This window comes from Patiria miniata, unplaced genomic scaffold, assembly GCF_015706575.1.
Source record: "Patiria miniata isolate m_02_andy unplaced genomic scaffold, ASM1570657v1 HiC_scaffold_9, whole genome shotgun sequence".
NCBI classification, from domain to species: domain Eukaryota; kingdom Metazoa; phylum Echinodermata; class Asteroidea; order Valvatida; family Asterinidae; genus Patiria; species Patiria miniata.
Window position 1 is genome coordinate 16,680,112 of NW_024037076.1, and position 23,800 is coordinate 16,703,911.

Genomic DNA, 23,800 nt, shown 5'->3' on the forward strand with positions numbered 1-23,800 from the left:
AGTTTGTTTTTTGACTAGGAGTAACTAGGACTCTACGAAGTTTGTTTGAGTAACTAAGACTGTACGAATCGCCATTTTTAACATTTGGACATGGTCGGGCAATAGTAGAGTCCGAGGTCGATAGCCGATAGCCATGGTCACCTGGATTGGTCGCCATGGCGACCAATCAAAGTGCACTGTGATTGGTCTGTCTGTTGCTTGCCAGGAAACAGTCTAGCCAGAGCCATGCAGAAGTCTTATTTTTCCTGAATTCAAAATGGCAGCCTCAAACAAGGCGTGTGGGGCAAGGGTGTTTCCCGAATTGAAGGTGAAATTTCTCTTTTCTTCCCAAAGGTATGTGAACCTAACCATCACCATTTGTATTGTCAATTCCCACTGAAGCCTACAGGGTCCTACCGGTATAAGGCAGTTTGAAGACTGTTTTATTGGTGAAATCTGAAGATTTTGATTGGGGTTACGAGTGAAAATGGTAAACAAAAATTACTAGTAAAGGCAATATGGCTATCGACCTCGGACTCTACTATCACCCGGCCATGTCCAAATGTTAAAAAAAGTTGATTCGTAGAGACCTAGTTAGTCGGACTATTAATGCGGTACCCGCTGCTATGTACATCTGATTTAGCTCGGTGTAAGTTAGCTCGGTGGTCGAGTGGTAAGACATCTGCACTAGAAGGCAGGAGGTCGTGGGTTCGAGTCCCACCCGAGTGATTTTGTCCACCTTTCACTTGGAGGAAGGTACGTGTGTATACACACTGAGTATACAGTGTTTAAACGTCGGTTAAGGGCAAAACCTAATATAATTTACATCTGCCCGATGCAAAAATCCATCTTTTGAATATGTGTTGTTGGTCTCTTTCAGAAATCACAAGAAGGCAATACAGGTATTATCAGACCTGCGAGTGTGGCAGGATCAAACGCTGCCTGGTGGCCTACCTGGATGGCAGCTCAACACGATCTTCAGAACAAACCTGAGAATAACACTATTGGGAGGGTACGTTGCAAAGGTTTCAGTGTATCAAGGTCCCAATGTCATCACTTTTGGTCTCCGAAAAGAAAATACCAACCCAACCTCGCTTGAGTAGAGAGAGTTTAAGGACTGAAGTGCAAGGCACCTGCAGCCGATTTTACAAAACAGCACATTACTTACGTCCTGCGCAGGACTTACGCTACAAATTTGTTGTGCAGCTGCGCAATAAACTTATAACACATTACTTACGTCCTGCGCAGGACTTACGCTACAAATTTGTTGGCATGGGTGGCTTGTGCGTAAAGCGCTCGCCTCTCACCAAGGTGACCACGGTTCGAATGCTGGCTGCGGATCGCATGTGAGTAGAGTTGTGCGTTGGTTCTCTCCTGTGCCACGAGGGTTTTTCTCCGGGCCCTCCGGTTTTCCTTTCTCCAGAAAAATCAAACACTTTCAATCTCAGGCTGTGCTCCTTGGTCATATATGGGTCGATGTGGCCGGCAGCCATAGGCGTCTTTACATGCCAACGGCCCGACCACGTTGTAGCCGCGTCCTTCGCAATTCAGCATACCAGCTGCGAGTAAGGATGATTAGCCTCCCAAATTATTATTATCATTATTATTATTATTATTATAACAATTTCTCAAAATTTGGCGTTCATGTAGTTGGGCAACATTTTAAATAATCTAAAAATCTTAGACGAGGATGATAGCAGCATTTAGGACAGCTGTTTGTGTATGATCCTCATTTGCTTCATCACCATTCATCCCCGATCCTCCAAAATCCTTCAAAACCTTCAGAACCTTAAGGAGGATTTTGGAGGATTGACAATTTTTAGGGTTAAAGATGTTGGTGCTTGTATAAAGCAGGAGGGCATGGGTTAAAGTCCTACCTGAGTACAAGCACTAACTATACGGTATTTACAGAATGACATCACAGAAAAGGCAAAACACAATGTTCAGGATTTCTTTTTATAACATGTCCATCAATAGGGGTAAACCGTGGTCTGGCACAGGCAAAACAGCCCCCGACAAGAATGCTAAGGACATCGAGAGCCTCAGCAAGTATGCACTGGACCGATGGGAGGTAAGTATCTGTGTTTCTTTACAAAATCACAAATATGAAATGGGTGGAACAGAGCTAAATGTAGTAAAGTGTCTTGCCCAAGAACACAAGCACCATAATTCTCCATTAGGCCTAAGTTCCATTTGGGTTTGAACCGTTTGTCGAACCAATAGTAACATGAAACTTTACACATCAGTCAGACATTGTATATTTGACCACTTGCACTTGCAATTACCAAGAAAAGTGGAATATGGCAATTTCTAAATTTTGAGATTACAATCTTTTAACCCTTAGTCCCTAAGCCTTTGTGGTAGGACGCAAACTCAATCCTGCAAATCCTGCAACTGCCTCTGTGTAAAAATTGCATGCAGTCTCAATCCTCCAAAATTATTCGTTATTTCTTGACTGTGGTTCTTGGAGGAATTACCACTGCCTGAATCCTGCAAAATCCTCCAGCAATCACTGTCAATATGTTGAGGCAGAGCCAGTGACATCCTGGAGCAGTGCGGAGGATTTCAAGTATAATGAAGGCTTACATTTATACACGGCCAGCTGAGCATAAACAACCCAATTAAGGTCAAGCCTAAGACCTTGAAGCTTCCTCCCAAATCAGCCTCACAATTTTGCCATAGAGCCTCAATCCTGCAAAATCCTCCATTTTGCAGAGAGGATTTTGAAGGATTTTGGAAGGTAAATATCGGTAGGGTTAAGGAAGTAGCATTAAATTAATTTGTGGGCACGTGTGGTCTAGCGGTGGAGCACAGGATTCATGATCGTGAGATTGTGGGTTCGAGCCCTGCCGCGGCCATGCGTGTTGTGCCCTTGAGTAAGGCGCTTCACCTCAATTACTCCTCTCAACCCAGGTGTTAAATGGGTACCGGCATTATTCAATGCTGGGAAGGTAACAGACTCGCTGTGGAGGAGGGTGTGGCGATCCCCCCACAGCAGTGTAGCGATCCCCCTACAGCAGCATATGATTCTGGCCCAATCGCTAACGAATGAGAGATGGGCACTCCGTTCCTATGAACACAGGTTCGTCCTCTTTACCTTTACTGAAATGATTCCTAAATTCCTTTCTTTTTTTTTGTCATTTTGTTTCCCTTCACAGCTTGTACTTCATTTCCTTGTTGGGTCCAAGGGAGACGACAGTGTGTCTGCTGATATCGCTCACGTTTTAGTTCATTCAGGTCTCATGAAACAGTAAGTTTAGTCCTTGTTTTTTTATTTCCAGAAAAGCGCCATCCTTAAAGGGAATATACATCATTTGCTTTTGCTGTAATTTTCAGAAATGGATGGAATTGGGGGGTTGGAAATATATAGCAAATATAGTTACACTGACTTTTTGGAGGTTTTGGGTTCGAAAATGCTATAAAAACCAAGAAAAACAATCATTTTCCTGTAGTCTGGTTCCCTGACTCCATATAAGAAGAAACAGAGCAGTTTACATACATTGGGGAATTGTAAGGTCAGGGAACCAGTCTAGCTGGCTTGTACCCGTTCATAGGTGTGTAATCGATTGCAAACAAGTGCGACGGTCAATTGGGGCCAGTATTTGAAAAAAAGCCAGTTTTTTCCAACGCTGGTCGGCCGACCATCGTTGGAAATTGATACTAAAATACCACTTTTCTTGAAAATGACAGTATACCAGGTGCCATGATTTTACAGGATGCTTTACACTGTCATTCACTAACAGTCCAGCAAGGTATTTCAAAATGATTTGGTAGTTTTATTGTTTGATGTTTGCAAATGTTGTATTTTCCCTTTAAAGGTAATTACAATATATACAGGGTGAGTCAGAAAAAGTGAAACCTAAATGTCAGGACTATTGTTTTAGTGTAGTTCTGCATGTAGCACTTTTCTAAATCTAGGACATGAAAGCCCAATTCATAAGCTTTCTTTTAGTACAAGAATCATTCATATCACTCATGTATTTTTAAGTTATAGAATTTTAAACACAACCACCGTTTTAAAGTTCTGTCCACCAATCACCAAAAAAGTGTGCGTTCTTTCAGCAAAACAATTGACACAATTGACACACATCCCTGTGTGATTGTTTTCGTTTTTTACTTACCTTCTTGTGATCCGTGGACAGAACTTTAAAACGGTGGTTGTGTTTCAAACTCCGTAACTTAAAAAGTACATGAGTGATTTGAATGATTCTTGTACTAAAAGAAAGCTTATGAATTGGGCTTCCATATCCTAGATTTTGAAAGTGCTACATGCAGAACTTCACTAAAACAATGGTCCCGACATTTGGATTTCGCTTTTTTGACCCACCCTGTACAACATTTGCAAACATCAAAAAAAAAAACTGCGCCAATTTAACTTTGCGTGTGGCGATCAATATGGGCGCTAGAGGTTTTTTTTCAGTATTGTATAAAAAGCCTTAATGACTGCTAAAAGCATGTGAACAAAGAACCGCCGTCAACTAAAAGGTTACCATCAACAAAAAAATGTGGCACCTGACAATAAAGCACCGCAACTTTACGATAAACAAATATTACATTCGTGTGAGTATGTGCGTAGCTTTTGGTTTTCGAATATTCAAACCGGCCAAAAGCTATTCAAATATTCCGTTAATGATCGAATATTCCAGCATTGGGTATATTCAGGACAGCCCTTTTCTCAGGATTATAATATCAACCCCTGGCACAACCTTTTTCCAAGGATTATGTTTAGTCTTGAACTATAAAGAGGTTGTGAATAAAGGTACGATAGTGATCTCAGATTTGTCTGTGTCAAACCAATACATGTATGGGTGGGGGTATCAAAGTGAATCTTTCTTGGCACTTTTCCTCAAATTTGACCAGCTTCAAAGTGGCGTCCATTATTCATGTTATTAATAGCTCACTTTGTTAAACAACATAGTTTTAAAGCTATAGTCCATCATTTGCAGCCATCCGAAAAAGTAACTGGCGTATTATTGTTCAAAAACATACTTGATTGAAAGATAGTAAGTGGACTAAACTCCCTGTGAAATTAATCTTTCTGGCAAGCTATCATTTTGAAGTAATCAACGAAAGAAGGCCTTTCCAACGGTGCGTCTTAAGACGCAACGTAGGAAAATTTAAATTAGTAGTTCGTTTTGTTATTCGGCGCAGCGCGCGCAAGCATTGGAACGACACACAGGCGCGCGCGGTTGCTATAATTCGTCGGATCAGTGCGCGACATCGCATATAGCTGCAATTCAAAACAATTCAAAACATGATTCAGCAACCTTTGATTTGAAATTGAGATCCTAGAATGCTGTTTTTCTCGGAATATACAGCTGAAGCTGAGCTGAAACTTCATCAGGTTAGTTGTTCAGTATCCTTCATTAGATTTTGAACACTTTTGTTGCTTCAAACGAACAAAATGCACAAATTACAAATGATGGACTACATCTTTAAGTTTCAAACTTCAACAGTTGTTCTTGCATTATAAAGCAATGATCCTTGAGAATTTTGTTTCAAAAAGGCAGCCTGTTTTCGTGTTTCTTACTCAACATTTATGCGAGAGCACCTGACTATGTTTTATGATGTTACAATGTAGGAATGAGCAAGGCAAGCCTGTTATAACACCGTCTGGTTTCCAGTTTCTGCTTTTGGACACGGCATCCCAGGTGTGGTTCTTCATGCTACAGTACCTAGAGACGGCAGAGGTGAATATAAACTATTATATCACTGACATACAGATCCTTTTCATTGGATTGATGGCACTCACATCATGCGACATTATACAACTGTTGTCTGCTGTGATGGGGTCCATGGTGTTTTGTACACCCGAGGGTACCATTTGCACCTGAGGGTTTACAAAACCCATGGACCCCAATCACAGCAGGCAAGAATTGTTTTGTTATACCACGGTAATAGATTCCAAGCATCTGAAATTGTGGGACTCCTCCAGTTGCCGTGTAGTAATCGTTGCCGTGCCATGGTTCTTTACAGATGGCTAGAACCTCACACACTCACGAAAGAGATTCGTGACATGGTGCAAACATAAAATGCATCTTCACCATGCCAACCTTCAAACCTCATCTAATTGGTAAACTAAATTAAGACGTTTTTAGGTATTGAAAATATTGACATCCTCTGTTCTGTTTACGTTTTTCCATTTTAGTCCCGAGGACTGAATCTTGTGGATGCTCTGTCATTCCTCTTTCGACTCAGCTTTTCAAGTTTTGGAAAGGTAATCTACATATGATTATCTGCATTCCAATCATGGGAACATTGCTAAGATTTGCCATTTTTTTGGAGAACTGTGGCACAAGATGTGATGCCTGGTAAATCAAGACGAACCCCAACAGAAGTGTGTGATGTCCACTGAAAACAGAATCAAATATTTATAAGAAGAACAGTCTTTTAATATTGGCCAAGGAGATGATACTTACAAGAATGTTGCCAACGTTGGCATGTTATCATTGTTCACATAAGTGGAATGCAGTGCAGGCTTAACACTACATAATTTTTTTGAATTTGTTTGATCCTGTTGTGTTATGTTTACTGTTGAACATGTTATTGGATTTGAAACTCAACGAATGTTATGTAGTATAATTGATTTGGAAATACATACATGTTTAAAGCAGATGTCTGTATCGTGTATGTGTGAAGAATGTAGATGACAATACACCAGAAGTTGGTGTTTCTCAGAGCAACATAAAGAGATTTCTTCTCACTCTGTGCAAGCCCAAACGTCAGTAATGCAGACTTCACCGTGCAAACTGTCAAATCTCACCAAAATATGAACAAACCATCTCGATTTGCACTTTTGCTCCATGTATATTTACAATATGAAACAGGCCAGACACAAGCACAAGTAACTTCACACCTTTTTCTTGTATGTACTGTATGTTTCTTATTAGGACTATTCCTGTGAATCGATGAACGAGTCGCAATTGCAGTTTTTGCAGCACCTCCGAGAGCTAGGCCTGGTCTTCCAGAGAAAGGTGAGACCAAGAAAATGCTTGAAATATCTGCAGGATATATTAAACGGGGTTCAGACAGTCATAGGAAATTCTGTATTAGTAGTTTGTGCAGAGCTTTATAGTATAATGATGTGCTAGGACACGGTGACAGGATGCCTCATTAAAGGGAAAATACAACATTTGCAAACATCAAAAAATAAAACTACCAAATCATTTTGAAATACCTTGCTGGACTGTTAGTGAATGACAGTGTAAAGCATCCTGTAAAATCATGGCACCTGGTATACTGTCATTTTCAAGAAAAGTGGTATTTTTGTATCAATTTCCAACGCTGGTCGGCCGACCAGCGTTGGAAAAAACTGGCTTTTTTTCAAATACTGGCTCCAATTGACCATCGAACTTGTTTGCAATCGATTACACACCTATGAACGGGTACAAGCCAGCTAGACTGGTTCCCTGACCTTACAATTCCCCAATGTATGTAAACTGCTCTGTTTCTTCGTATATGGAGTCAGGGAACCAGACTACAGGAAAATGATTGTTTTTCTTGGTTTTTATAGCATTTTCGAACCCAAAACCTCAAAAAAGTCAGTGTAACTATATTTGCTATATATTTCCAACCCCCCAATTCCATCCATTTCTGAAAATTACAGCAAAAGCAAATGATGTATATTCCCTTTAATGTTTTGTTACATGTAAATTTCACATTAAAAAGTATGAGGATGGTTTGCCAACAACAAATACATTTTCAAATGTATGTGAATCAGTTTTTTGGGCACGTATCACTTTTGATTTCAGAGGAAGAGTATGCGCTATTATCCAACAAGTCTAGCAATCAATCTGGCATCAGGTAAGGCCACAAAGTTACCAGAATTTTTGAAATTTTGCGGTTGTGTAAATTCTCTTTTCGTTGGTGATTCGTTGTGTCAGTGCATGGCAGAGGTGGCAGCAAGTCATTTTTTGCAAGTCCAAGTCAAGTCACAAGTCATTGTTTGCAAGTCCAAGTCAAGTCACAAGTCATTAGGACCAGTCACAAGTCATTAGGTCCAGTAACAAGTCAAGTCACAAGTCATTAGGACCAGTCACAAGTCAAGTCACAAGTCATTAGGTCCAGTCACAAGTCAAAGCACAAGTCATTTGGTCTAAACACAAGTCAAGTCACAAGTATCTTTGTCCAAGAACACGTCAAGTTGCACATTATTTTGTCCAGCTGTAATAAGCTAAAAGAACCTGGCGTCAACTTACGAGTTATTTTGAACATGCCTCCTTAATTCCCCTTTTTCAATGTGTTGCTAATACTATTCTTGTAGTTTATCACATATCTGTCGGATATTAGCCCTTTGTATACTTTAATAAATTTACTTAACACTGTAGAAATAAATGTTGAGATGACATGAAAAAAAGAGTTCACTCACTCGATTACATGTAGTATACTAACACTTTATTGTTCAATTTTCATGTATACTAAACGCCTACCAATGGGTTAGGCTATCCGGTATTTAACATGCAATTGACAAAGGCCTGCTTTCTTTTCATGAAAGGTTCCTTTCAAAGTTTGTTCAACCATTACATTAAGCAAGAGACTTGGTCATTGAAAACTGTGTAGTTTGTTGTGACAGTCTTATTGAAAACTTTTGAAACTAGTGGGAACTATTCATTTTACTGGATTTAGCGTCTGACTTGGGTTGGTAACAAGTCATTTTTTGCAATCCCAAGTCAAGTCACAAGTCATTGTTTGCAAGTCCAAGTCAAGTCTCAAGTCAAAGCTGGTATTTACAAGTCAAGTCACAAGTCACAAAAATAGCGACTCGAGTCCGACTCGAGTCCAAGTCACATGACTCGAGTCAGCAACTCTGGTGCATGGCAGTAAGCCCATGAGCAAACTTTTCTCACAAATGTTTTCAATGAACAGATTTTTGGATTCCCATTTGAACAGAAAACCCCAAAAACTGAACAGTGTCTTCCTGAAATGACCACATCAACAGCGCCCTCAGTGTCCGTGTTCGGAAAAAGCATGAACAATTTTAAACCTTTAAAGGGAATGTACATCATTGGCTTTTGCTGTAATTTTCAGAAATGAACTATTTGAGGGGTTAGTATAGTAGATCAAATATTGTTTAACTGATATATTTGAAGTTATGTGTTCGAAAATGCTTGAAAAACCAAGAAAAACAAAACTGTTTAAGTAGTCTGGTCCCCTGACTCCACAAAAGATAAAATGGATCAATTTATAGATGATGGAAAATTGTAATTGGAACCAGTCTAGCTGGCCTGCACCCGTTCATGAACATGTAACCAATAGCAAACAAAATTTGGACTGAAAAAAATGGTCAATTTGGAGCAGAAGTTGAAAAATAGTTAGGTTTTTCCAACGCTGGTCGGCCGACCACCGTTGGAAATGTATACAAAAATACCTTTTTCTTGAAAATGACTTCACACCAGGTGCCATAATTTTACAAGATGCTTGAGACTGTTATTTACCAACATCCTAGTAAGGTATTTCGTAAAAACTTCGTAGTTTTATTTTTCGATGTTTGCAAATGTTGTATATTCCCTTTAAAGGCATACAGTCTCAATCGTCCGAAATCCTCAAAAATCACCTAGCCGATTTTGGAGGATTGACCAGGGTAAGGGGATAACGACAGTGATGATCAGAGTTTGACAGCTTGATTCGGAAAACGTTTGTGCTTGAGGAACAATTTATACATCTTTAATCCAACAGGTGTTACTAATGCGAGTACAGACACCCACCGGGAAGGTTTCCTTGTGATTGAAACGAACCACCGAGTCTATGCCTACACTGAGTCTGATCTTCAAGTAGAGATCCTTGGTCTGTTCACACAGATGCTGTACAGGTAATCTCAATGACGGCACTATAGCAACAACTTTGGCCAAGTTCGCGCAAGGACTATAGTTGACCAATGGTTAACTAACGTTTGCCCGAACTCTGTCTAGTCGACGGTGGTTGACTATGCTAGTCGACTATTTGGAACCAGCCTACTGGGGTTGGTTGCTTCGCTGGTAACAAATAGCCGCGCGCATTCATAACGCAAGCAGAGAGCCAGGATCCAGAAGTTTTGCGATGACATTTTGACCAGCGTTTGACTAGAGACGTTCGCACGTTGCTATCAGTGCACAGGCGTAAGGTACGTCACAAATCAACCACTAGTCGACTAATGGTCCTTGCCCGAACTTGGCCTTGTTTGTTGGGGGGGGGGGGTTATAATGACCAATGATCCTTGGTTATTGTCGCAAGACATGTAAGATTACATGTTGCTATAATAATCTTAAATAATGAAAGGTTTGCGGAAACACCATGTGCAAATAATTTCTCAACTAAGAGAATAGTTCTGAAAAGAACCAGAGGTATAAACTTGACGTTCCGGTCAGTATGCTCCGACCGTCTTTAGGAGAGAAGCATACTGACCGGAACATCAGAGCATACTGACCGGAACGTCGAGTTTATACCTCTGGTTCTTTTCAGAACTATTCTCTTAGTTGAGAAATTATTCGCACATGGTGTTTCCGCAAACCTTTCATTATTTAGTATCTCCACCATGCAAAGCCTCAAGTCTTACTAATAATAATCTTCAATTTTTTAGAGTGGAGTCAGATCACTGCTAAATTGCTAGCATTGTTGTTGTACAACATGTAGTCAATTCCACCACAAGTCCACGATCACAAGTCCTTTCAGCAGTAAATCACAAGTCCTTTCACAAGTCCAGTCAATGTAAGAAACAGGAGGTGAACAACATCAAAGGAATGCCTTTGTATAGCTTGTGACTTGAAATGAGACTGGAGTACTTCCAATGGACTTAAATAAGGGAATAAATCTGTGTTCGGGAGGTATTGAAACACTCTGTTTAAAGCGGTGGTCACATCTTACGGTCATGAACGTAGGTGAACGTAGTAGGGTGTGACCATAGTTGACCGTAGAAGACCCTAGTAGTCGTAGTTAAACGTAGTTTAACATAGTTATGAACGTACCTTGACCTTGGAGGAAAGCCATGATTTGGCCGTAGTTAGCCCAAAAGTTTTCAACATGTTGAAAATATTTCTACGGTCAGCGTGAATGCCTATACCGTACTGTGATCCTAGTATGTACGTTGTTAACCCTAGTGGACCCTAGTTGACCCTACTTGACCATAGTTGACCCTAGTTGACCATAGTAACCATGGCACTACGGTCGAGGTACGGTAAACTACGGCCGTAGTTAACCCTAGCCGATTTGACCGCAGTTCAACGTAGATCAACGTAGTCGACAGTAGTTGCACGTATTTCACCCTACTAAATCGTTCTTTATATTTGCTCTTTTGCCAATTTTGAACCTACTTCGACCCTACTTCACCCTAGTTGACTGTTGTTACACTACGGTCAACTACGTTCAAATGAACTACGTTCAATTACGTTCATGACCGTAAGATGTGACCACCGCTTAAGACCAGTGGGAGTCTGGATGGGTGATAATTACCCGAGGCGAAGCCGAGGGTACATAAATTAGGAGTCCACTTTTTCCCTGTCCCTGTTACATGTACATCTGACGTCTATCATTTTTATAATTCTGATGCACTCCGTAATGCAGTCATCCTCCATGTCCTTTGAGAGAGAAAGTGATAACGAACAGCAATCTACATGTATACCTACCAAACAAATAAAAAACCTTTTGGAGTCATTCTTAATAATACTTGGATGTCGAGTGTACGTATGCAGGTCCTATGTTTCAATTTCACTGTCCTCTGAAGTCACGGTTGGCACGTGAAAAAAATGATTTATTTATTTTGTTTTGCTTTTTTTGGCAAATTTCTTTCTTTGACACTTTGGATAGTGAAATATTACAACATTATCTCCATGAAAACACTGCCAAATGTCTTGTTATTACGCAAAACACAACGTTGATGATAAAAAAAAGTGGCAAAATTGCCTCAAGGTTTACCATGCCCATTTGGGGTCAACTTGCAAATTGAGGTACGAATGTGTACAATATGAATATGCATTTCAAAACCCGACTGTATAATGAACCCCTTCTCAAAAATATGTCAATTGAGGGCTTTACAACTCCACCCAGCTTTCCCGCTAGCACCATAAAGAAATTTGTACTAATTGTTTTTTAAAACTTTTGTGTGCAGATTTCCTAACTTATCTGTCGGTATGGTTACAAGGGAGAGCATACAGCAAGCAGTGTCCTTTGGCATCACGGCTGAGCAGATACTGCACTACCTAAGGACCAATACGCACCCAGAGATGCGCTCCAAAGTAAGTCAAAATGAATGCAGTGACCCCTCCCAGATCCTTTAAAATCTATCATAGGCAGAGGAATTTGGAGGATTTGGGAATGTAGAACCCCACACCTCCTCCTTTACATGGTTCTTGTTTCCCGTTGAAAGGTCAAGTACATTGCAACTACAAGGAATGTGCCGTTGGGTGGAGTAATTGCAGAATACCCCGCCACTCGGAAATACACCCCTAAATTCTCTGGCTACGAGGTTGGAATCACTGGAAAAGAAACAATTCAAGTCCATGCCAGCTACGCGGATACTGATTTTTTACAATCCCTCAAGTTCATGGCCCACAGCATGCTCAAATACCGAAGATTTTGAGGGCATGCAAATCGTGATTTGGCCGGCGCAGGCAATTTCGGACCGATTTACTGGTCTGCACCCTATAGAGAAGTGAGGTTTTGAAAAATTTCCCCAAACCACTTGTACGGCACGAGGAAGGATGGATGACTCATATTTCATCAAAAAATTGCAAGAAAAAAAATGTCTGACTGCGATTTCTGGCCTGAAAACAAGCCCTCTGTTTGCGGCTACCTTACTGCAGGGCGCCCCCAGCGGGCGTTAATTGAGTTTTTGCTCCTTCCGACCCCAAATTACCCCCCCCCTTGTTCGCTCGAAATTGCTGTGATCGGACGACGGTCCATCGGCCCTATTTAGATTTTGGGCGCATTTGTTGCGGAACCGCCATTGGTGACCCCTTTTTAAACGCTGCCCCCCCCCCCCCCCCCAGGTTCCGCCCCCCTGAAAAAAAAACACTCCGCAAACGTTTGACAACAAACAATGGAAGGCGCCATTTTGAAACTATAGGTAGCAGACCAGTAAATAAACTTCCATAGACCCCAATGGTAAATGCTCCCACTTCAAAAATTCGGGAAAAATACTCACAACTCTCCAAGGTGCTCGAGACACACATCAAATTGAAGCTGATTTCATCATCTTTCATTTTCTTTTCAATTTTCGGGGGGTCAACTGATGACTTTTAGGAGAAATTTCCATCTAGTAGTATGAGATGGGAGGGTACCAGACTTTACCCCGCCCATTATCCCCCTTCTCCAATAATCTCTGACCCCTGGCCCCACCCTCTGCCCCCACCCACCCCCTCCCAATGATCTCCCTCCCAATATCTCAGTCTCAGCCCCACGCCAAAACCGGGGACTAATATCTCTCGTCTTGAAGATCTCTCTCTGTCCAGCTGGTGAGTCTGATTGCTTATAAATCTAAAAGTCTGACCTCTTAAAAAAATTTAAAAAAAATTATATTGATATATATAAATGATGGATATGATTAGGCCAATCGTTAAGGGATTTTCTAGATGGAATAAAGCCACGCTGCGCGATTACGTCCAGCGATATAATGTACCGTACGATCAAAATGTTGCTCTTACGCGTAAAGTCTACATCAACGGGATAAAAAAATACGAAGCTCAATTTAGAAACTTGAGGAAAAAGAAGCTACATGAGCTCAAACAGATTGTGGACGATTATGATCTAGAATATAACCCGTCGGGTTATAAGGGTCGATTTTTGAAAAAAGATTTACTCTCGGCGATTCAAAACTCTAGGCAACCCGAATATTTTCAAGAGGCTGAGTTTAGAGCGACGAGGAGATTTAGAAATAACTTTAGAAACTGGGAACTGATTCCTAGACTTTTTAACGACGATTTAGTCAAGTTTTTTGATACGCACAAAGATCAAATTGTAAATAAAATCAAGTCAGAATTGAGAGAGCTGAGAGGTTTAAAAATGGAGCTCACAATCAAAATAAAATACGAAAAAACTAAACCGGATGGTACGATCGAAACGATCGAAGCTACACATTTTACCGATCAGAGAGTCGTTTTAAATCAGAGTCAAATAAAACAGGTTTTAAAAGAAGACATCGACCAGATATTTAAAAAGGATGAAAGGTATACGAATCAAGGATCGGGTTGGGTTTTAAAAAAGATAATGGCGTTGTATATCAACATCAACAGGTTTAACCCCGTGAGAGGTAGTTCTTATATTGACCTACCAAAATGTATCAAACAGAAAACGGCGATGATAAACATTAAAAACAAAGACGACGAGTGTTTGAGATGGTGTTTGAGAGCTGCTCTTGGCTTGTATACGGATAAAGTAAAAAATAACATAAAAAACGATCCTAAATATAAAATTCATAAAGAAGAACCTGTTGTATACACCAAAGACGACGGACTCAAATTTAAAGGCGTAGATTTTCCAACACCGATCGACCAGATACCAAAGATAGAAAGACAAAATAATTTAACGATAAACGTATACGGTTATGAGGAGGAAATATATCCGTTATACGTGTCTAAAAACTATAAACCAGAGTCACGACCTATCGATCTGTTTTTGTTTTCTGAGGGCGACAAGCATCACTATTGCTGGATAAATAATTTTTCGAGATTGATTTACAACGTTACAAAACATAAAAGTAAGAAATATTTTTGTCGAAGGTGCCTGTGTCATTATAGAACGCAAGTAAAATTAGATAGACACATGACCGATTGTAACGGTATAGATACACATCCGTCAAAGATTGTATTTCCTACCGCTAAGCGAAAATATGTAAATAACGAGTGGATAGTCAACGAAAACGATGTGCCAATATTAGAATTTAAAAACTACAGGTTTAAACAAAAAGCACCGTTTGTAGTTTACGCCGACTTTGAATCGATATTAGAAAGAAACTCGAACGATAAAAAGAATAATACGCAAAAGACAAACATTCACAAAGCTAGCGGTTATTCGTTGGTAGTAGTTAGATGCGACGGCACCAATGCGTATCAAGAGACTTATAGAGGTAAAGATGCCGCATCAACGTTTGTACATAAAATGTTAAAAATACAAAGCGACATAAATTGCATATTTAAAAAACCCCAACCCATGAAATTTAATGAGCGAGCTAAAGAACATCATGATACAACAAACACGTGTTGGATTTGCGAGAAACCAATTTATCCCAATTACTCGAGCAACTGTCAGTGCCAGAAACCCAAAAAACCAAAAACAGAAAAACAAATAAAAGAACATCAGTACGAAAACAAAAATGGATTTACAGAGTCTAAATGCCTCAACTGCAAAAAGAAAATCAACAAATTTAGAAAGGTGAGAGATCACTGCCACGTCACGGGTAGATATAGAGGTGCCGCGCACGCCTACTGCAATCTAAAATTACAAGTTAAACCAGGTTTTACCCCCATACCGGTCGTCTTTCACAATCTGCAAAATTACGACGCTCACTTGATCATGCAGAGTATTTCAGAGTACGATGAAAAGGAAATACAAGTTATCGCTAGAAATTCGGAAAAGTATATTTCGTTTTCGATCGGAAATATGCGATTTATAGACTCGTTTAATTTTATGGCGTCTTCGTTGGATAGATTATCTAAAGCTTGTCCAAGAGAGTCGTTTAAACTACTCAGAGAACATTTTAATCGTCAAAACATCGACTCGTTGTTACAAAAAGGAGTTTATCCGTATGAATACATGGACTCGTTTGATAGATTTCAAGAGACCAGCCTACCCCCCATCGAACAATTTTACAGCAGCCTAAAAGACGAAAATATATCGCGAGAAGACTACGACAGAGCTAAACTGACGTGGAACGAGTTTAAAGTTAAAAACATGGGGGAATATCACGATTTGTACGTCACTACCGATACGTTATTACTGGCATGCGTATTTGAAAACTTTAGGAAAACGTGCATTACAAACTACGCGTTAGATCCGGCTAATTACTATACAGCACCAGGATTGTCGTGGGATGCCTTGTTAAAACACTCGGAAATTAAACTCGAACTATTGCAAGACGTAGACAAACATTTATTTTTTGAAAAAGCAAAAAGAGGTGGTATCTCAAGCGTGGGTGGTATGAGATACCACAAAGCCAACAACAAATACCTACCCGACCATAATCCAAACGAGCCGTCGAGTTACATCACCTACCTCGATGCAAACAATCTGTACGGCTGGGCCATGAGTCAATACCTGCCGTACAAAGACTTTAAATGGGCGTCTACAAAAACGTTTACCGAGTCTAAGATATTATCTCTCAGGAAAACGTCAAACACCGGTTACTGCTTTGAAGTAGACCTCGATTACCCGGACAATCTCCACGACCTGCACAACGATTATCCCCTAGCGCCAGAAAATATCGTCATACCAAAAGAATGGATGTCTGATTATCAAAACGAGTTATTGGATACCGAACCTAGTAGCAACGTGCAAAAATTAACGTGTACCCTTAATCCTAAACAAAAATATGTTTTGCACTACGTCACGTTGCAGTTGTATCTCAAACTCGGCTTGAAACTTAAAAAGGTACATCGAGTGCTGCAATTTAAACAAGCTCCTTGGATGGCATCTTACATAGACAAAAACACGCAACTCCGAACAAAAGCGACCTCTGATTTTGAGAAAGACTTTTTTAAACTGATGAATAACAGCGTGTTTGGTAAGACGATGGAAAACGTCAGAAACCGGATTGACGGTTACCTGCTCAGAGACAATAACGATGACGATCGAGATAAATACCAAAAAATTATACAGAAACCGAGCTACAAAACGACGACGTCATTTTCAGAATGCAAATTGTCATTTGTCGAAAAGTACAAGACTAAAACCGTGTTAAACAAACCAATCTATTGCGGAGTGAGTATCTTGGATCTATCTAAGACGCTGATGTATGATTTTTATTACAACCATTTGAAAGACAAGTACAAAGAGAAAATCAGGTTGATGTACACAGATACGGACAGTTTGGTACTCGTAGTGCACACTGACGACGTGTACAAAGATATGCAGCAAAACGGTCAACAATACGACCTTTCGAATTATCCGACGGATCATCCTTTGTACGATCCAACCAATAAGAAAGTGATCGGTAAATTTAAAGACGAGTTTGGAGGTAAAATAGTCAAAGAAGTTGTTTGTATAAGACCTAAAATGTACTCCATTTTAACCGCTGACATCAACCTGAAAAAAGCCAAGGGTGTCACAAAATCGGTCACCTCTAAGAAATTAAAACACCGACACTATTACGACTGCATCTTAAACAAGAAATCTCATTATGAAACCATGACTCACATTAGGTCGGAAAATCACATCCTTTACACCGTATCTCAAAATAAACTATCGTTGAGCCCGTTGGACACAAAGAGGTACATTTTACCGGACGGTATAAACACGCTGGCTTTTGGTCACTACGGCGGTAATTGCGTGTCCTCGGGTACGACTTGAAGCTCTTGTCTCACAAAACTCCTTTTTGGGCCGTTTTGAAGGTAATAAAGAGTAGGACCCGTCGTGACTTTTTTACCGTTAATCATTTTAAATTGACTCGTTCTTTTTTCCACGTTGAAGATGTCTACGCTCCAAATGGGATCCGTGGCTCTTTTCGAGGTTCCACCCTCTTGCTCGCCCGGGTAATATAAATATCTAACCATGGCATCTTGCGGTAATTGTTGCTCTTTTGTTTTAACGGGGTTAGCCGGCGATTGCCGGACCTGTTCAAGTTTAACCGCCTCTGACGGTGCTTTAGCTATTAATCTCGTCGTTTCGTCATTTATTGCCTTGACCACGCTGGGTAATCGCTCGACCCATTGCGTGTTTCTACTCTCGGGATTTAACATTTCTTGAGCGTACTGATGACCAAACAGTCTCTCGGCTAGCGTTCGGTTAAATCTTTCTACGATACCCTGCGATCGGTGGTTTCCTGGTTCACCTACGATAATCTCGACGTTTTTTGAAGCCATCCATTTTTTAAATGCACCTTTAAATTCGGTACCGGCATCTACTCTCAACGTTTTAGGGTAACTCAAAGGCGATCTCGCGTAAATCTTGACGATGGCATCTTTGGTGGAATCCGCCGTTTTAGAAACCAAAGGTTCTGCTTCGTGGTATCGACTCGCAACGTCGACAACCGTCAAAGCGTATTTATAAGTCTTGCGTTTTACTTTATCCCAGGGTAGGTATAGCACATCCATTTGGTGAAAGTCGTTTGGTGTTTCAAACTCTCGCGAAGTACTCGTAGGCCTGGGTACATATGCAGGACCCGGCAGATAAATTTGCCAGATCGCTTGTTTTTTAAGCCAATCCCTGATTACCTTTTTATCGATTTTTGTTTTATCGTGTAAATGGTCGACGGCGCTTTCACCTCTCCAATAACCGCTCGGGCTATAATACAGTTTTTGAAGTTTATCCATCATTTACTATAATAATAATTTTAAAAGGCTTTATACATTAAATAGATGGCGTCAGCTGTTGCTATGATGATAGGAGGTGCGATCATAAACGCCTTAGCTTTTTCGGGTTCAAACTTTTTATTTTCAAGTCTAAGGGATGATGGCAGCGAAGAGCGTAAGAGACACGATTTAGCGACAGAACAACTCTCGGCCGCCAAATATCAGTGGCAACGAGAACGAACAAAACGACTCGATTTTCTCAACGAACGTATCAGAAAACAAAATGCCTCTAAAGAAACATTTTCCAACGTAGACCAAGCGTTGCGTTACTACAACGAAATGACCGGAGAAAACGTCGAGTTACCCCGCGAACCCAAACTCGAAGATTTTTACGAGCCTAGCGACCAACAAATAGAAAAAGAACTGGCGTTTATCGCGGGAGGAACGCTATTGGTGGGCTTCTTGGCTTACAGATACCTTTAAATTTAAAACTTGTATAAATAAAATGAATGCGTATGGAAAAAAGCTCAATCCCAGTAGGCTATTAAAAATACCCAGATCTATCAAGGGTGAGAGAAAAGAGGTGGTCATTACCCACAATCCCAGTAGTATATCGGCGGGGCAAACGCTGAGAGTTAAGTTTCCTCAATTGGGCGTAGACGACGTGATCGTACCCGGCACTTGTAAACTAGCTTTTAGTTTAGAACTCGACGGTGGAAGCGACGACAATAGAACCATTTTTGGCAATTTAGCCAGAAATTTAGTCAGCGAAATCAGCGTCAGGCTTCAAGGTCACGAAATCGTAAGTTATCGTCACGCCGACGTGTATCACAACTTTAAAGACAATTGGATCAACAGCTCGACAACTCGAAACATGGCGTACTCGGGCATAGAAAAAGAAAACGTGTCTAAACTAAGAATTGGGGCTGGAGATGCTAACGCGGGCGCCAACAGCGGTAAAGATCAGGCTATCGCGGATGCCTATGGTAACAGATATTGTATTCCCCTAGACATTGACATACTGACTTCGCATCACCCTTTTTACCCCAGCGGTTTAAAACAACCTCTGACGTACGAGATAAAGTTTAACGATCACGAAAAAGTAGTCAACAGTTCAGATACGGCGGCGATGTATTCTATCTCAGACTTGTCTCTCGAATACGAAGTGGTGACCAACAGAGACCTAGCTATCACCATCAGGAATAAACACAAGGGGTTAATGCAATATCTGTTTGATAAAATCCACTCGCTAGAAGTTAGATCCGTCAACAAATCGGACACGCTTTGGAACGTCAGCGTCAATCAACCCATCAGGAGTCTCAAGGGTATTTTGTTTTTGTTTAAAGATCCCGCGGTCAAAAATCCGCAGCGATTTTACAATCCAAAAATAACCAAAACATCGGTGACCGTAGAAGGTAAACCCAATCAACTCTACAGTCAAGGCATGTTTCAGTATCAACACTGGAATGAAATTAGCAAGTTCTTTGGAGACAGCGATACCGAAAGCGGGCGCGGAGTAGCTAAAGACTTAAATTTGACGGGTTTTGACCTCGGAGACTACCTAAAAGACAAGTACGGTCTGTGGCTCGATTTTAGAAGTAACGACGACAATTCCGCTCACGGATCCGGTAGGAAACTCGGAGACGGAGGAGGCATCAACATTCAATTTAACAGAGAAGCCGAAAGTCAAGGTGACCTCACGATGTACGTATTTTTGGTCATGGATGCTCAATTGAACTTGGAAGACGGGAATTTTAAATCTCTGTTAAGTTAAAATGACACAACCGCATTGCGCTTTAATCGTCGGCAAAACAAATTCGGGTAAAACCAAATGGATTTTGGATCTGTTAGAGTCAGACTATAAAAATACATTTGAAGCGATAGTCATCATTTGCCCTACCATATTTAAAAACAAAACGTACATCGAAAGAAAGTGGATTCAAGCAGATCCCGAGGTATACCTCTGCGATCCGGATTTGTACAAGATGACGCTCAACGAAGCGATCGATTTTTACAGTAAAATATTCGAAGGTGTTGCCACGCTGTTTATCGTGGACGATTGCTCTTCGGATCAAGAGATTAAATATCGTAAAAAGACGTGCGCGCTAAGCAAGATGGCGTTTAGCGGAAGACACATAAATCACAGCTGTTGGTTACTGACCCAAAAGTACAACAGCGTTTTAAAAGATTATAGAGAAAACACGGCTTGGTTGGCGTTATTTTACTGCAAAGATAAAACATCGTTTGATCAAGCGTTAGACGAAAATGACGTCGTACCCATTGAAGAACGAGATTATATAAAACGACGTTTGAGAGATGTGAAATATAGTAAATTGGTCGTATACACCGAACCTCCAGTTAGTTACGAGCTACTTGAGTAGCTAGGTGAGTAACAATTAATAACTAGGTGAGTAACAATTAATAACTAGGTGAGTAACAATTAATAACTAGGTTAGTAACAATTAATAACTAGGTGAGTAGCAATTAATAACTAGGTGAGTAACAACCTACTCAACAAGCTACACAAGCATTACAATTTGCTGATCAACAAACATCAACAAAATTATATTTTGTTGTTAATAAATGATAGCAATATTTGAGTATTTGCAGTTTTTGGCTATTATCGTCATATCGCTTAATCTATCGTTTTACACCTACGAATATCTTTGCCTTTGTAACAAAGTTGCAAAAGCTACAACAAAATTAAATTCGTTTCTAATTAAATGGAGGACCTAAAACTGACTTTAACGAACGAACAAGATCACAACGCAGAACATAAAGATCGTTTGTGCGGTGTCATAGCAGCCGGAAACTCTAGAAAGTACTTGGGAAAGGAATACACCGTTAAACATATCGAAGCTCTTGACAGTAAAGAACTCGAAAAGCTGTATCATCTGTACGAAACTAAATTTGGAAATGAAATTGTTCAAACTGTTGGTAAATACACTTTAAGTCTATTTTCGAGAGTGTTAGCTGTGGTTACACCCGTACAAGTTTTAGGATATAACGTCACTATAGATTCTGAAGAAGAACTCACCAACGACTTGAGTTCCGATCCTATTATAAGCGCGAGTATGGCTGGTATGTTGAGCGACGTTTGTTACAAGTACGGAACTTTTATATCACCCCTAGTTGCTACGATAATCACAACAAAACATTTAAAATTTAATAAACCTAATATAATAAATGGAAGATCAGAAAGCAGCGATCACAGCTCAACCAGCAGAGACAGAGACGCCTCAACCGATAAAAACAACGTCATCACCGTCGGTAACGAGAGTGACCAAGACTAAAAATCCTAAACGAATACAGCAGGGTAAAGCTTTAGCCGAGCACAATAGACAGATGAAATTAAAATTAGCAAAAATGGACGTAACATCGGACGAAGCTACGAGCTCACCAGACTACAACTCTTGGGCGATGTGGGGTGCAATAGCGTCCATAATAGGAGTGGGGCTGCTGGTACTAAAAAGTAAGGCAACTGCGCCGGTAGTACAGCCAGTGCCGGTAGTCACACAACCCACTACACCCAGCGCCCCCAAAACGCTAGACATGGAATAAACCAGCAATTTAAAAATTGTTATATTAAAAACGATGAGTAACTTTGACACCAACGGAATAGCTAATACGATTTATCACGGAGCCGTCATATCGGGTCTTTCGATGGGATACGCCATGGTAGGAAATAAACTACTCAAAATGAAAGCGCCGGATTTAAGCAAACTAAGCGTAGAAGATGCGGGTAAATTGACGGGTATTATAAGTGGAGCTCTGGCCACGCAAAATTGGTTGGTGACCCAGGGTATACTACCGGGCAGTATAATGAAAACGGTATAATTTAAATAGGTTTATTAAATAAATGGATGAGGGAGGATTTTATGATCCAGACTACGAAAGAACAGATGATTACGACGATGATGATGATGTAGCAGAGACCAATGTAGATGACGACTTTGATACTACTACACCACCGGTAGAGACAGAAAGCGTCCTCGGCACGGGTACAATAAGCAGTTTATCTATAGAACTAATAAAAGAAGATGTTGATTCATTTTACAAAAAAAATAATATAGACCCCGCGTTTATCGACCCCAACGATTTTGAAATTGGTAAAGACAGAAATCTATACGTTAAAACATATAAAGGTCGAGAACCATTATCTTATAGACGAGGTGGTCAAAAAATATATTACAAATTAAGTACCTTACAAAGTAAATATGGTACCGCATTTATTCGCGACACCCTCAAAATCGCTGACTATAAACCAACACTACTTGCCAAACTAAAAGATAAACTCGAAAAAGTACAACCCGAGAGTATCCCCTTGACAGAACTACCCAGAGCCACCGATGAGGTAACCGAGATTATAGACGATTTACAACGCGACACCGGCGCTCAAACAGAAGGATTAAATTACAGAGAACTCCAGGGTTTAGACAAAAGTCTTCAGACGTTGAGAGGTAACCTCGAACTTAATTTAGCGCGTCTCGCAGAACTAGACCAAGAGATATTTGATGCCGAACATGAATTAGGTGATCATAGGATCAGCGAAGAAGAACGACGAGAGTTAAACGATAAATTGAGCGACTTAGACGCTGAAAGATCCGCCAGATTAGAAGCTGCAAAAACCAACGAACGAGGGCTCAAAAGTCAGATCGCTAGAATCAAAGAAACGATTAATAAAATATTAGGCGACGACACGACTCTGGCGGAAAAGATTAGAACTCTGTTTAGAGAACAAGGTGTGACCGTAGTGAGTATTTTAGCCGCTTTGAGTTTAGCCATCAGCACGATAGTGAGTAGCATCGTCGCTAGCGTGAGAGGTGCGGGTGCCCCACCCGCGCCATCGCCAACACCTGCACCAACACCAACACCAACACCAAAAGGCGGTATCAAAGAGTGGATTTCAAAACAACTCGCTAATTTTGCATCTGCTCTTCAAAAACTCGGAGTGAGCGCGTTGGGTGCTCTGCCGGGTATCATAGGCAGCGTACTCAGTTGGATATTTAACGCGCTGAGTAAGTCCGTATCGTGGTTGGCCGAACACGTGTGGGCTTTGTTTTTGGGTGTGGGAGCCTTGGTGTTTGCGTACCTGCAAAAACGATGGTAGTAATAGTTGTAATCAAGTTTAAACACAAAAAATAAGCCTTACCAGCACAAAGTTGGTAAGGCTTATTTTTTTTGTGAGATTAGAGTGTGACTTATCGCGTTGCCTCGTAGGCTAAAATACCCATGCCAACGATAGCTAATACTCCTACCGTCAACGATAATTTTTCGTCTTGGTGAGTTTGTAGTTTCGTGGGTTCTTGGGTTAAAACTGTAGGTGCTGGTGTTGGTGAGGGTGTAGGTGCTGGTGTTGGTGCTGGTGTTGGTGCTGGTGTTGGTGCTGGTGTTGGTGATACAACATC

The 23,800-nt window shown here is 40.6% G+C and overlaps 1 protein-coding gene and 1 non-coding gene across 2 annotated transcripts in view; both read left to right on the forward strand.

Moving 5' to 3' along the window:
- Window positions 1–23,800, forward strand: part of LOC119720018 (general transcription factor IIH subunit 4-like) — a 39,221-nt gene that overhangs the window by 2,975 nt on the left and 12,446 nt on the right. The window contains exons 3-11 of the mRNA XM_038189517.1: window positions 860–991; window positions 1,957–2,050; window positions 3,138–3,229; window positions 5,561–5,669; window positions 6,128–6,196; window positions 6,870–6,953; window positions 7,731–7,782; window positions 9,655–9,787; window positions 12,059–12,185. Of these exons, the coding sequence (XP_038045445.1) occupies window positions 860–991; window positions 1,957–2,050; window positions 3,138–3,229; window positions 5,561–5,669; window positions 6,128–6,196; window positions 6,870–6,953; window positions 7,731–7,782; window positions 9,655–9,787; window positions 12,059–12,185 (892 nt within the window). The remainder of the gene's footprint in view (window positions 1–859; window positions 992–1,956; window positions 2,051–3,137; window positions 3,230–5,560; window positions 5,670–6,127; window positions 6,197–6,869; window positions 6,954–7,730; window positions 7,783–9,654; window positions 9,788–12,058; window positions 12,186–23,800) is intronic.
- On the forward strand, window positions 636–708 carry Trnal-uag. The gene has a single exon. It is a non-coding gene; the product is annotated as a tRNA-Leu (tRNA).